General features: G+C 33.8%; 4 protein-coding genes across 5 annotated transcripts in view; 2 read left to right on the top strand and 2 right to left on the bottom strand.

Annotated features, from left to right (window-relative positions):
• Positions 1–266: 266 nt before the first annotated feature.
• Positions 267–4460, bottom strand: LOC111513731 (protein brambleberry). Its single transcript, XM_023169963.2, has 4 exons — positions 4103–4460; positions 2984–3638; positions 1172–1561; positions 267–938 (listed from the first exon to the last, which is right to left on the bottom strand). Exons 1-4 carry the CDS (start codon positions 4352–4354, stop codon positions 475–477), a joined length of 1761 nt encoding a protein of 586 aa, XP_023025731.1. The 5' UTR covers positions 4355–4460; the 3' UTR covers positions 267–474.
• Positions 4461–5521: 1061 nt separating this feature from the next.
• On the top strand, positions 5522–7636 carry LOC111513742 (dehydrogenase/reductase SDR family protein 7-like). Its single transcript, XM_023169970.2, has 4 exons — positions 5522–5657; positions 5715–6003; positions 6177–6540; positions 6604–7636. Exons 2-4 carry the CDS (start codon positions 5830–5832, stop codon positions 7047–7049), a joined length of 984 nt encoding a protein of 327 aa, XP_023025738.1. The 5' UTR covers positions 5522–5657; positions 5715–5829; the 3' UTR covers positions 7050–7636.
• A 535-nt stretch (positions 7637–8171) lies between these two features.
• On the bottom strand, positions 8172–10040 carry Pmi (Transmembrane protein Pmi). 2 transcript variants are annotated; one of them, XM_074174894.1, is made up of 4 exons: positions 9788–10040; positions 9515–9742; positions 8706–8818; positions 8172–8538 (listed from the first exon to the last, which is right to left on the bottom strand). In XM_074174894.1, the coding sequence occupies exons 1-4, from the start codon at positions 9801–9803 to the stop codon at positions 8365–8367; spliced, it is 531 nt and encodes a 176-aa protein (XP_074030995.1). In that variant the 5' UTR covers positions 9804–10040; the 3' UTR covers positions 8172–8364. The 2 variants fall into 2 exon arrangements, with proteins under 2 accessions (XP_074030995.1, XP_023025757.1); XM_023169989.2 differs by having other exon boundaries at positions 9515–9735; positions 9788–10038.
• Positions 10041–11826: 1786 nt separating this feature from the next.
• The window catches only part of osp (myosin phosphatase Rho interacting protein outspread), a 153751-nt gene continuing 150937 nt past the window's right edge, over positions 11827–14640 (top strand). Inside the window, exon 1 of the mRNA XM_074174891.1 lies at positions 11827–12219. Within this exon, the coding sequence (XP_074030992.1) occupies positions 12112–12219 (108 nt within the window). The 5' untranslated portion in view covers positions 11827–12111. The remainder of the gene's footprint in view (positions 12220–14640) is intronic.

Below are 14640 nucleotides of genomic sequence, written 5' to 3'. Positions count from 1 at the left end.
CTAAAATAACTTTTTTTTTTATTTAATCAACTTTGTATGTCTGTCGGATATAATTCAATGTCCGGCGCGGTATTAGCCGGGGAAGTAGTTGTTTTCCGGCAGACATTCAACAAAACCTACTGAGTAGGTACGACGAGAGAGATGAATATTTCGAGATCACATTTCGAAATATTAATTTTGTTATACGTATGTATCTCTCCTTGATATCATTTTTCGCAATTATTGAACAATCTACAGAAAATATTGGAAACAGAGATATCAACACATTAATAAATAATAAGTATAATTGAAAAAAAAAGAATTTTCACAAATAAACAGCTTGAATTGAATAAATACAGTCTACCATGTTCATTAAAAAACATTTTGACAAACTCTAGTCTAAGCGGAATGACCTTCAGATATTCTTCCGATCGCCTATGTACATTCATCCTCAAGTTATTAAACACCTGTGAAACCACCCGAGTCTTCATATCGTTATCCTATCACAGATTCACCAGTTTGATGTCTGAAACAGAAATCACGACCAGGCTGGGATATCAACTTACAGGGGGTACCTTGTCTTGTTTTAGCACGACATGGAGATCTGATGCTAGTATTCAATAAAAGGGGAGTTCGACTTCGACTCCTAGATCTGGACGAAGTAGGGTAGTGCCCATTTCTAGATATTGGTGGAGTGAAATCGAAATCTCGGAATGTATCTGAGTTCTCGTGACCATAATCATCTTCGTATAATCTCAAAGGAACAGCGCTGTAACCGTTAACCGTGCTTTCAGAGTTATATAATGTGGAAGTCACTTTATCATTCGTTGAACTTCCAACATTATCGCTGGTTGCGATACTCTCCTTGGTTTTTATAGGTGATGTGGACTCTTCCCAAGATATCGCTTCCTTCTTTCTTTTGTTCTTCAAATCAAATGCCCCGAGGATGATAAATTGTACTGAAAAATAAAAAGAAAGGTTCTGAGAATCATAGCAAATGAAAATGAACGTTAACACTGTCGACTCCAAGAGGAGATATTCTTTCACCTTTCGATAAGTCAATTTTTTTTAGGAAATGAAAATGAACCGTCTTAGCTTGCATATGAAAAAAAAACTTGTAACAACACAATGAATATAAAAACACGAAGAAATCTACTGAGTACCACCTCAAGAGATTGAAAAGTGAACTTACCAACAACAAATATCAAAATTGTGCTCAGAAGTCCCACAAAGTCCAAATGTTTTTGTTCTCCATAGAATGCCACAGCCAAATTCAGAGGCGGTAAGGTGGCAACAACTAATCTAGTGCTGGTCCTAACCCCCATGAAGGCACAACTGAGCATTGCCAAAAGTATAAATGTTGAATGCCAAAGCACAAGATAAATGCGTTCTATAGAATGATCTGTTCCTCCTAGAGCAGAAGTTATCCAAACTAATCGATCTTCCAATGTCCGCCATGTTCCTCCTACCAGAGCTGCCAGGTTGTGTACTGTCTCGTTCATCTCTTGTAAACTTCTCAAGGTAGACTGATACTGCCTGCCGAACTCCTCATTTTGAGCAAAAAGCAACGAAGATGTTTTGTCTGAAATGTATAGAAAATGAAACATTTTTCACGAGGGTTTACTTCTTGGATTTCTACTTCTCCATCTTCAAACAAAAAATGATAATGATAATGAAAATTTATTTCCCAAGAGACAAAATATTGAATTGAAATAGTCAAGTTCACATATTAGAAATGTTATATGTGTGAGATGTAACAAAAATATTCATAACAATATCCTTTTGAAAAGAATTCATCTGTTGAATAAAAACATCTCATAACAAGAACATTTTTTTGAGTTGCTTTCTGAAAGTCAATAACGAAGAACAGTTTTCTAATTCATTTGGTAATTTATTGAATGCACGTAAGCCGTTATTAGTAGGAGAGAAATGTAACTCTCTATTTTTACAAATTGGCAAATGGAAGTGATTTTGAGAACAATTATTTACTTGATGTACATCCGAATTTTTCACAAAATTGTCTCTATTCTTGAAAATATAAAAAAACAATTCAAAAATATATAATGACTGAAGTGTTTTATATTTGCTGAAAAAACCTCAACAGCTCTCGGTACTAGGCACATTCATGATGCACATGATTTTTTTTGTACAATATAAACTTCCTGAAACGTGGTTGACCATAATGTATACGACTCTTCATTTGCCCATAATACACCATCAGCAATTGAGAATGTGTAAGTAGCGTTTTCAAATTTTTCAGAAGATATTACTGAGAATGGAGCGCTGATATCAGACTCGAACAATGTACTTCCTAATCGAGATGTTCATCAATGCACATTCCTAAAAACTTGACATGGGTGTCAGATTTGGAAACTGGTATCATTTACAGTGAGATAGGGTTTTGTACAAAGTTTTTGACGGTTGTGAAACCGAAGATATTGTGTCTTATCTACATTGAAAAATGGTGAATTGTTATATGTCCAAGTTGCCAAAGATCGGATTAGCGCATTACAACGTGTTTTAAGGGTTTCAGCAGAATGATCTAACAAAAGTGCAGAGATATCATCTGCATACATTGTAACATGAACATTTTCACAAAGGTTTTCAATATTATTAATATATAGCAGAAATAACATGGGACCCAAAATGGAACCCTGTGGGACATCTATGTTGATATCAGCTAATGTAGAATTTGTAACCCTCAACTCATTGCATTATTCATTTTTCAAACATACATACTGTTTGTGATATTGTAGAAAGCTTGTAATTCATGTCAGTACACTATTTTCTATACCCTAATGCTATAGTCTCTTTATCAAAGTATCATGATCCACATAGTGAAAACTTACAGAGAAAGGCAGACACAAATCCACTTAAAAATGAACTATTTGCATAAATGTTTAGTTCATGCAAGGAGTTTCTTTATTCAGATACAAACTGAATAATATTTGTTAACTATAAAAGCTCATTTTACATTTTTTTCAAGCAAATTCAATTCACTTACCAATTTTTTCAAATATTTCTGTTGTTTTGTCCTGAATTGTCATAAGATCTTCAATCAACTGTTGATGGTTCAACTTGGTTTCACCAGATTGATCATTGAGCTGTATCAATGAATTTTCTAGTTGACCTTGTATGTTTTTAGTCATTTCGACCAACTGATTGTGTGTTTCCAATATCAATCGTTTTTCATCAGTCAATCTTTTAATATTATCCTCAATAGCCAACTGTCCATAGAACTGAGCTTTCTGAATGTCTTGCTGCTGCTTTGACAAACTTTCGTGACCTTCACTGAGCTTATCATAAGTTTTTTCCGCAAGACCTTGCAAACTCAGTTGGGTATCTGAGATACGATTGAGATTTTTTAGTTGACCGCGTGCTGCCTCCATTAATCGATTAACAGTATGCTCAGCTAAACCTCGAAATTGACTCTGTCGTATTGTGTAACAGACAGCTCTGGCTCTGTTGCTCATCAAGTGATAACTTGTCCATGTGTCAGAGTCCATGTTTGTCGTACATTCCCGAATACTCATGTCATCAGAACAGGGATAAATCTGGCGACCTTCCACGAATGACTGGCAGTTCAATAAGTGCACTGCCATCTTGGCCAGTTGTTCGTCGTCCATTTTATCACAGTCAGATTTTAACTTCAACACCACCTAGATAGTGGGAATGAAAAGTAATGTTACAAATGTAAATGACACTCATCATCTATTATTTATCAATTATTAATCTAATATAAAGGTTTGAGTCAAATCTTTTAAAATGTTTAGAAATCAATGTATTCAATAATTCTAAACATTTGCTTGATGACAAAATAAAATAAATTTTTTTAGTAAGAATCTCATCATAGTAAATACAGATTACATAACCCTTTGACTAATAATAGAAACTGAATAAAATGAATATATTATAAATAGAAAGTTGAAAATTCACCAAGTTTTCCATAATCAACCAAGTACCCTTCCTCTAATAAAAATATATCATAGCTGAACAAGATTAGAAATTGATCATCCATCAGTATAATACTCATGATATAGTCTGTTCCAGTAATTATTTCAGGTTCATTATCAAATCATGCTTTGATTCTAGACTCCTAGATATCATGGAGGGAAAATATTACCCTTTGCTGACAGGAATCCAAATCTGTCAAAGCAACACCAGTTAGTTTAGCTGCTTCACTCAAAAATTTCTCGTCCGTGGTAGATACTTCATAAGGTATTTTTTGATTGTACATTTCTTCTTGGTAGTCTTCCATAGGTCCTTCATTATGGAAATAACTTCGTATTCCAGTGAATAGGTTATCAAAAAGTGCATTCCCAGGCGTGAGCGATGATAAAATTATTAAAAACCAAATTAAAATATTCATCTTCATCTGGAGATATATTTTACAATAACCAATATTCTTATTTGAAATTCAAACTGATATAAACGGCAGTTACAAACTTACAATCGTTCGTATCGCACATAAAGCAGTGACAATGACATATGACAATCTGGCGGTACTCCAGTACCACAGAACTATAACTTCTTGAATTGAAGGGGTTATATTTTTAGGAGTGATTTTTTGGGAAAGAAAGTTTTTGGCTTTCTACTACTCCATCTTGATACAAAAAATTTAGGAATCTTCTTATAGTTCTGTGTCCAGCACTGACACATTTAAACTGCGTGTTTTGGCACGGTTCAGATACAAGATTACGGGAAGAACTCAGGCTGAATTTTCGATATATTGCTTCAACCAATGAAATCACGCTAACGTTTCGAATGGACCAATAAATGATTTCATTGGTGAACTTACCGGTGAATTTAAGAACTCGCCTTTTATTTGACTGATTTCTAAACTGAAATAAATAAAATTAAAATAATTTTCGGAACTAAAGTAGTTTTAAACTTGATTGAAGTAAAGAGTAATATTGATTTCCACTTCATTCGTTACCTTGCAATCTGTATATAATACAACTGGAGGCATTTTTATAATTTAAAAAGAAATCAAACACTGGTGCATTTATTGATGCAATTTTGATAGCATTACCGAAGAAGTTTTTGCGTTTTTTCAATTACTTTCAACTTTTGCCTCTTACTTAGTAATTCCCACATATAGGAATCCTGGGAGGGACCATTCCCATCGTTTCTATACTCTTTTATTTCTATTCCATTTATTACTTTTCACTGCGTTGCAATCGACGGAATCATTGAAATGGAGTATTGGGGAAAACATGACGTTGAATATTAAATTATTGTCATGATTGTTAAGTTAACCAATATTATTTTCGGCGTTTTCTTGGTATTCTAGATTCTACTCATTCCAAATGGACATACAAAAGCTGTGGGGAACAGCTGAACTCTAAGGAACGCCTGAACTCTAGGGAACGCAACCTAAGGCAAAGATTGATTCAGATTATTCAATGGACTTATCATCAATGAATTTAAGAACTCGTCTCAATGAAGCCACCGATTGCTCCAATAGATTTATCTATTGGAGCATTTTAAACGTTAGCGCGTTTCTATTGGATAAAGCAATTTATTGGAATTTCTCTTGTTGAATTTGAGGACTGGCTTAAGCGAACAGTAATGTCATTTATCACAGATTAAATATTTAATCTATGCATTTACCAATTATTTTTTCAACTCAATTTCAATATTTTAATCTTTGAATATTTGAAACGGAGGTAGGCGAGGTTCGTTTATTATTGTGACTCCGATGTTTTTTTATAAATGAATCTAACCTTTTTCAGAATTAAACAAACGTCAAATTTCTGGTCACATCTAATCATCATTAACTTGAACTTTTAACCTTTTCTTTTATCAGAACGTCAACTTTTGAAAATGGATTGAAGCTGTCTTTAAGAAATGTTCCATTTTCTGGAATTAATGTTTGAAAATAAGATGAGCGATGCAAAGAAACTCTACGAATCCCTGAGTTTAGTTGGCTCTTTCACTCTTGCAATTTCATTGCCATGGATTATACTTCGAGTTTTCAGAGCTTTATATTTACAGAAAGGCTACAATGAACTATTTGGAAAGGTAAGCAGAATACATTGCTTGTGAGTTAAAAGGACGAACTGCTTGTTTTCTCGATAATTTTCTTTGGGAAAACAGTATTATGTTTTGATTCAATAAAAAAAGTTTATTGGATATGTTGACAACAGGAAATGATTCAAATTTTCAGGGCATGTATTTTTTGATGGTATTTCTAGGTTGTGGTTATTACGGGAGCAAGTTCAGGTATTGGAGAGGCGCTTGCTCATGAATTCTACAAGCATGGCTGCCAGGTGGTATTGTGTGCCAGAAGAAGACAGGAATTGGAGAGAGTAAGAAATGACTTACTACATTCCCACTGTACTCTACAAACCCATCCGCCGATAATCATTCCTTTAGATCTTAGCGATGTTGATAGTTTGACGGATAATGTCAAAAAAATTTTATCTATCACCAAGAAGATAGATATCTTAGTTAACAATGGTGGTATTTCACACAGAGGTAGAGCTCTTACTACAGATCCTGATGTAGATATGAAAATTATGCAGGTGAATTATTTTGGATCGGTGGCTCTAACAAAAGGTTATAATCTCTTCAGTTTGTTCTGAATTTATTATTCCAGTAATATGGATTTCATTATTTCAGCCGTTTTGCCTGGTATGATTGCAAGAAAATCTGGTCACATTGTGGTCGTCAGTTCTATACAAGGTTTAGTAGCCTTGCCCGATCGATCTGCCTACAGCGCTTCTAAACATGCATTACAAGCTTTTAGCGATAGTTTGAGAGCTGAAATAGCAGCAGATAATGTATCTGTTACAGTGGCAAGTCCGGGATATGTTAAAACTCAGTTATCAATGAATGCTCTGACTGGTTCAGGGAGTTCCTACGGTCAGATGGACAGTACCACAGAAAATGGATTTAGTGCCGACTATGTAGCAGCTCAGATTGTTAAGGCCATCGTGGAAAAGAAAAAAGAAGTGGTGATATCAACGATTCTGCCCAAGTTGGCAATATTTTTGAGGAAATATTTGCCATCCCTCTATTTTTTTGTTATGGTTAGAAGGGCTAAAAATTCAAGCTTGATTAAATGAACAGATCCATCACAGCTGGTACAAAATTCAGTAATAATAAACTCATCAGAAAGTTCGTTCTACTTGATATATTTTGTAAAATCCCCCAATTTGTGTTTTGAAAACAGTATTAGTATTATACGAAGCAAAAGTACTCAAATCATCTTTCAATGAAATTCTGGACTCGTGACATCTCTAGTTTCCATGCAAAGTTTATTCAGTAAACAGACCATCACCATTCATTATTGTTTTTTTTCTCAATACATAATACTTGATGCAATATTTTTACATAGGGGATATTGACATTGAAAGAAATACACTTTGAAAAAACAAAAAACTTCTTGGGTGAGATGCAGCAAATTTCATGCACAAGGAGAATCACTATCAAACAGAAAATAACTTCACAAATAATATGGCTTATAATCGAGTATATTTAGATGAAAAATTTGTTAAATATGATAGAACTAACATGTTTGATGAAAATCCATTGTAACGTATTCTAAAACACACTTTACGTGAGATTTTCGTGTTTCGCTATATAATAGCACATGTTGTGGCTTTGTAAACTAAAAGTGAAAGTATCACACTGAATTAAAGTGTTTTTTGCATACGATTGTTTATTTTACGGTTAGGCGGACAAACTATTGTCAAATATTTTTCTTCTTTCATTCGGTCATAGTGACTGAGGACAGACAAGAATTTGTACCTACGTATGTGAGGATGTCCTGCTTAGAATCGGTGGACGCCCTCAGTGTACATGTTTGAAGGGATTGATAGAACTTGGTAACACTGCTCGAGTTCTGAACTAAAACCGATTCTACATGTGAAGGATGAACTTTTGAAAGGGTTGACTCTGACTTCACACGAAGACGATAGTGGTAATTCAATTGTAAATTTTGATGATTAGGCAGGAAATATTCCAACTTGTAAGAGTTCTGCCAGGTAACATTCCAAAATGGAATTTCAACAGGCATGTAGCATAAAAGAAATAGCTTGGAAAATATCTGTACTGAGAAATATCTTTTGGATTTTGAAGTGCTCAGGGTTCCCCTTGGCGATAGATGGCTCTTGAGTCTCTTAATGATTATGCCTTACTCACCTTTGCCACAAACACCTACTGATGAACAACAAATCACCCTAAAGTTAAAAAATAAACAATGAAACATTTATTCATAAATCACATTGGCGAAATATAGTTTGAAATGTATAAAAAAAGGAATTGATTTATATATTGTCTACATTCTCTCGTCTATATAATTTACAAGAAATTCTAATAATGCCCACAAAATGGGGCAATCTAACAACCGAACTTGTACCTATACATTGACAAAAACATTTATTTCATTTTACGGTATAATCTGTACAAGCAAAAGGCTGCCGCAGCTAACGAAACTGTACAGTGTAACACTTTTCGCTTTGTATCGTCCTTTCGCACTAATACTACAGGTGATGCTGCTGTGAGGCCTCCTAAAATTGGTAATCTGGCCAATTTCCTTGGATCCCTCTCAACCTGAAAAAAAGCATGACTTTCAAGTATACCAGAGGCAAGTTTTGATTTCAGATTAGTGATTAGCAGCAATTGAAACATTTTCGAAACTTGTGCAAGACATAATATAAATATTCTCCCTATTTTCAAGCTGGATTCAAGTATGTACTAGTCATTCTTTTATATCTTACCTGATATTTAACACAATGGTCAAATTGCCAAGATGCTGTGTACAGGCCTGTACATAAAGTTGAAACAATACTAAGAGGAGCTTGAGGAGTGAAGTTGTCGGACCAGGCAATACCTTAAAAACAAAATGGCACAAAAAAATATTGGCTAAATATAACAGAAAACATGAAAATATCTTGACATGCTCCATCACCTAGCACACTTCAATAATGATTCACAAAATGGCATTTTAACTAAAAAAAGAAGGAAATATCTCTCGTATATGTTATTTTGTGTTAGATAAGCCATGAACAATTTTGAACTATATGTAACCCAAAAACTTAATTTCTGTAAGATGTTGAATTGGTTTGTTTTTAAATGCTAAAAACTCTTTATGAGAATTTGAATACCGTTTGGATATAATAATAATAATTATTATCATATATGTACATATATGATAATTTTTCATGACATCCATTATGATGCTGCTTCCGCCCTTATTTTTTTGTGAAGATTATTTGCTGAATAGCAAAGAAACTATGAGGAATATCAAGAAATTTTATTGAATTCATTCTTATTAGATTGAGAATATGTGCATGTGTTGATCCTTAGAATAGTTTAACACCAACTTGGTTCCTCTCTATATTACAATCTGGTTCCTGTTACTTAAATGATTTCTAAACTAACTAAACGCTTCTCTAATGATAAAAAATTAGGATTTATATTTTGTGATCTACAGCATGAAATTCCTTTCTCAAATCAAGAGCTTATGTCTTTTGATACAAGCATTCTCTGTTAGAATCTAATAGTTGTCAAATATTCCATTACCTACCTGATACAATGGACATAACTCCTGAAATAACAGCGGTTTTATGTAAATAATTTCCAAAAGTGATCCATCTGGCTGTTTCATCTCCTAGTTGGGTTGGTTCAATAACAATATAGGAGCAACAGCTCTCAAGAGCTTTCTCTAACTCCATTGAAAAACAATGAGAGGAATATTCTCCATCATAAATTTCTCTGATTATGGCCATATTAGTTGAATGTAATGCCCTGAAAACTTGGAGATTTGAATATCGGTAAGTACTTTCTATTAATACAATACCTATCTCCTCCTGCATCCATTATGAGACAAGACAAATAATACAGTCAAATACAATTCGTCAGTTAGCAGTATAAATTGTACTTCCAGTGATACATTATCTTTTTTTACAGATATAATTATCCGCAGAGATTTATTAATTATTAGCAAAGTATTTTGATTATATAACTGTCCAAAATACTTTTGAATTCAGTGGAAACATTTTCTGTACTGAACCCTAAAATGTCAACAAACTAGACACAAATGACGATTGACAGACATGACATGACCGACCTGACACAGAACTCATTATAATATTTCAGGACATAATTATAGAATTTCTGTAATATTAATGCGACTGTTTATCGGAGTTTTACTTGTTGTCTACATAGATCTCGGAGGACGAAAAAATATAGGAATGAATTTCTATTTTTTCATGTAGCAATATATTTGTTTGTACACAAATCTCTTGAACTGTACGAATATACATCAAATCGTGTTTTTTCAGTATTTGTCGGACTGTTTTCGACATCCAATTGGTAAAATTCTCATTCGGTTATTATTCATATTCAGAAGTGTTCGCTTAATCTGTTTGTATACTTCAATCGAGGGGACGTTCTCGTCGACGGGAGAACACGTTTTCTCGTTTTATTCTGTGAATGTTTGCTGTCAGGAGTCACGTGCATTGCAATCTTTTAAGGTATCACTTCAAGGGAAACATCCTGAATGCCACAGGAACGGTAAAATTCGGATTACCAAAGACTGGTCAATCGCTCCAGTTACCGTAATTATTATCAAATAAGCAAGCAAGAAAAACTTGTTACTGATTTTATTTTTTTGAGGAAATCGATTCGAAGGGATTTTGGTGATGAAACAATACTGATGAACTACATCAAATTGAACGTTATTATACGTAAAAGAATAAAATTTAACATTGAGAATCCAGCTTAATTTCAAGTATAATAAATTACACAGCATATAGAATCAATTTCATAAAATAAGGTCTAGTTTTTTTTGTTAACTTCTGATTGTACCAACATTTAGAAAGTGAACTGACTGAAAACAGTAATATAAATTTTCTGAATAAGTTCACAATAACGTTAAATGAGCATCTGTGACAACCCTTCAAATGTCAATCTTGTTCTCATACTTGTAATACCAAACGTTTCGTCTACGACTGCGGCATATATCTTCAGTGATGTATGCGTCGACTGCGAGATTCAGAGTGATATATTGAAGTCACAACAACACCTGACTGGCTGTTTTGTTACAGAGATTTTTTGGAGAGTGAACATCCTATACTGAAAATAGTGTTCTTTCCTATGTTAGCGTGCACTATACAAATTGAATGAGATTTTGAATTATGCGCTTCGATCTGAGGAGAACGCAGAAGGTAAGTTCTTAAATTCAACAGCAATTCTTCAGTGATGCTGTGAAAGATTGAGCCTGATAGATAAAATTTTCAGCAAAATAAGAAACGTTCACGTGGAGTTGAAATACTTCTTCTTTTTTTCAAATTCATTGAATGTCAGTTGTCAACCAATCTAAATGCATCAACTGTATCGGCTGGTGTGGCAATGGTGGAAATAATCATATATTTGAGGAAAATTAATGGATGTCACATCTGTAATCCATCAAACAATAAAACAATAAAACAAAATTGGTGGAATGACGTGCTCATCATTGGATTCAAGGAACTCGTGTAAAAGTCAAAAATATTTTTCACCACAGAATATGGAATAAGTATAAGTAACAATAGAAGACAAAGAGAAAACGCGAAACTAAAACTGCCCAGTGAAAATGTAACAATAAAGTGTTACTTTAATACTTTATGGATTTTCATCAAGTATCGGTCAATTACATCACATATATCATTTGAGTATTGAAAAAATACGATTGTGTTAGAATAAGAAACATCACTCAACTCTGAAAATATGTGATAAAATTACGACGCGTTTTCAGAAGCACCATTAAAATCGACGGCGCATCTGCCTGAAGCGATTGTGGTCTCTAGACGCTTTTTAACCTCAGTCCTAGTAATCTCAGTCATATGCTAGTGGTATTTTGCGTTGCGGGCTCAAACATCATCGACAGTACTTGTTTGTTCACAGGTGAGTGTTCTGTGCGTTCGTTCGTTCAAGTCCAACGTTACTCGATATCGGAATAGGACTTATTCCTTCTCTTTTCTTATAGGGTGTGTTGTTTATGTCAATGCAAAAAATAAACCAAAGTGACTAAGTGAAGTGTGTGCGATGGCAATCATTTTCGGAAATTTGAGTTGCCACCAACTTTTAGGCTGCGCCTGCGGCTGATAGGTAAACAAAGAGAGGTTATTAGTTGAGTGCAACATGTCCCAGTGTAAGAAATTTACTCCTAATATTTTTCATAAGACGAAATGTTCCAGTTGTTTTCGACAGAAAGAGGAACACTCAGCCGAGGCACTGGAATGCAACAGGGTGAGTCTCGCTATTTTTACATACATGATATGATCATTCCCCTTTTTTCCCTTTGCATACTCTTATAATTTTGGAACTTTAACTTGGATATAGGTAAGTTCAGAATGTGTTTTCGATTTGAAAATAAGAACCCAACTGCAGAGCAGAAGCCTGTTAGAAAGAAAAAATAAAATAACAGTATAAACAATGTTAATAATATTATACAATTTTGTGCTTATACAGGAAAAATAGTTTCAAGTGGATCTATGATTTTTCACGATTTTCTCTGAAACCGGATCTGCTTGAAAAAAGTTGTATGTGAATGTTATAAATTATAAAAAGATAACAACTATACTACGAACTATATTAGTAACCCAAAATTATCCGAGAAAAATCGAAAAAAGTAGCTTTTTTGTTTTTGCTTTATTTTTCTCCCACAAAAAACATTGGTTTTTCACGATATTTGGTGGAAAGTCACTTTTTCATATTATAAAGATGCTCTATTTTCCCGTGCAAAATATTCAGTTAACCTTTTTATTTTGATGTTAACAAATAATGCTTCATTAACAAATATCCCAGTACCTAAATAACTACTGAAAACATGTTTTTCTTTTTCAAAATCACCAGTGGTCTTTTTTTTTTCAAATATTCACTGTAAATGTGAAAGAAAAGTAACATTACTATGGAAAAAAATGTTGGAAAAGTGAAAACTGAGAAAGCTCAATTTTCTTTTTTTTTTTTCATTTTACCTCAAATCTATCCATGGCTTGATGTTAATTTTTCTCGAGTTTCTTCTACACAACTTGGAATATTTTTCAATAAAAACACAATACTGATATTTTGATAGAGGCTTTTTTTCAATTCAATATCAAAGAATTGTGTGTTAAACTGAATATAATGAATAAAAAATATTGTTTTTTAGGGATTAAATCCTTCAAATCGATATAGTGAATTAAAAAATTGGGGCTAGGCCATCAAACTGCCACAATTCTGGACTAGTTGTATTCTTGGAGAGTCTATACACGGTCCATACACAATGTCAAATAAAATTCACCAATACGTGTTCAAGCATTATACTGTGCCAATACTCTGAACAGATACAGGAGACTGAGATAAACGAATTGCCACACTTCACCTATTAACATAACCTCACAAAAATAAGACAACAATCCTGCAATTCAAACTCCACTTCGAATACCAACAATTTATATATGTACAAAGTACTTTTAAATTTGAATCGAAACATTATAGTAGCAATTTCATTGAAATCGAAAAGAATACGCGACGTTGATGCATCACGTTGCGTCAAGTAAGTCGGGTGACTTGGGTGCCGGTTCTGCAATACATAGACAAATATTTTCCAACAATACCATCTTTGAACCCCTATTTTCCCTCTTGAGGGGTGGAAATTTCTGGCTCCTTTTCTTGATGCTTATTAACGCTATACAAAGAACCTACCTGCATATTTCAAGATTCTAGGTTCAGTAGTTTCGGCTGTACTTTAATATAAGAGCGGGCACTAGCTAGTAATTTATATTTTACTTTAAAAATACAGTTACTGAAAAAAGATGCAAACTGCACCAAGTGATGAATAACTTCGGAAATCGAATTATTTTACCTATAAAGAAATTTCGCAAATCTAACACAACCGTCAACGACGTCTGCCCTCACGGGACTGCCCGCGTTCGGGACGCGTTCTCGGCAATGGCACCTCATTGGTTAGACCGCCCCTCTACCCCGCGCATCGTCCCCCGTCGTCTTACAGTAGACGCGACGCGCAGTAGCTTACTGCGTTGCGTCAAGTTAATCTTATCGTGATAACTTTTAAACGATGCGTCCAAATTACTTAGTGTAAGGGACAAAGTTTATCTATATTAAATACTTAAAACGACAATTGTATCAATTTTCATAAGAATTTGACAGATATTCTAAAATGTGCATTGTAAAAGAAGTATCCAATTTAATTATATTCATGGCTCAGTATTTGGCATATAGTGGCTACCACATAAGAGGTAGATATATATGCTATACGCTGTATTTATGTGAAGTTTCATCAAAATCCGTTCAGTCGTTTAGGCGTGAAAGAGCCACAAACATACATACATCCATCCTCACAAACTTTCACATTTATATTAGTATAAATAGATTTACTCAGTCTGTTGTGATCCACAATATTTCCAATAAAATTTTCTACACTTCCTAACAATTTTCATGCTGCTCTCAATTTTCATTTTCTATCTATAAGTAGTTCATTTTCAAAAGGCGTTTAGTGATAATTCAATCAAAACAAACAATTCCAATGGCATGCTTACTTTTTAATCAATATGTAAAGAAGTCTTGTCTTATAATTGTTATTGTATTATTTTCCCAAGCATGACACGCATGACCACCACATTTAAATCGACTAACCCTTTCATACGTATGAAAACGCTTGAAACAAAC

Source organism: Leptinotarsa decemlineata, unplaced genomic scaffold, assembly GCF_025532065.1.
Source record: "Leptinotarsa decemlineata unplaced genomic scaffold, Ldec_3_MD MMD2_tig00000882_RagTag_RagTag, whole genome shotgun sequence".
NCBI classification, from domain to species: domain Eukaryota; kingdom Metazoa; phylum Arthropoda; class Insecta; order Coleoptera; family Chrysomelidae; genus Leptinotarsa; species Leptinotarsa decemlineata.
This window is presented reverse-complemented; position numbering and strand designations above follow the sequence as displayed.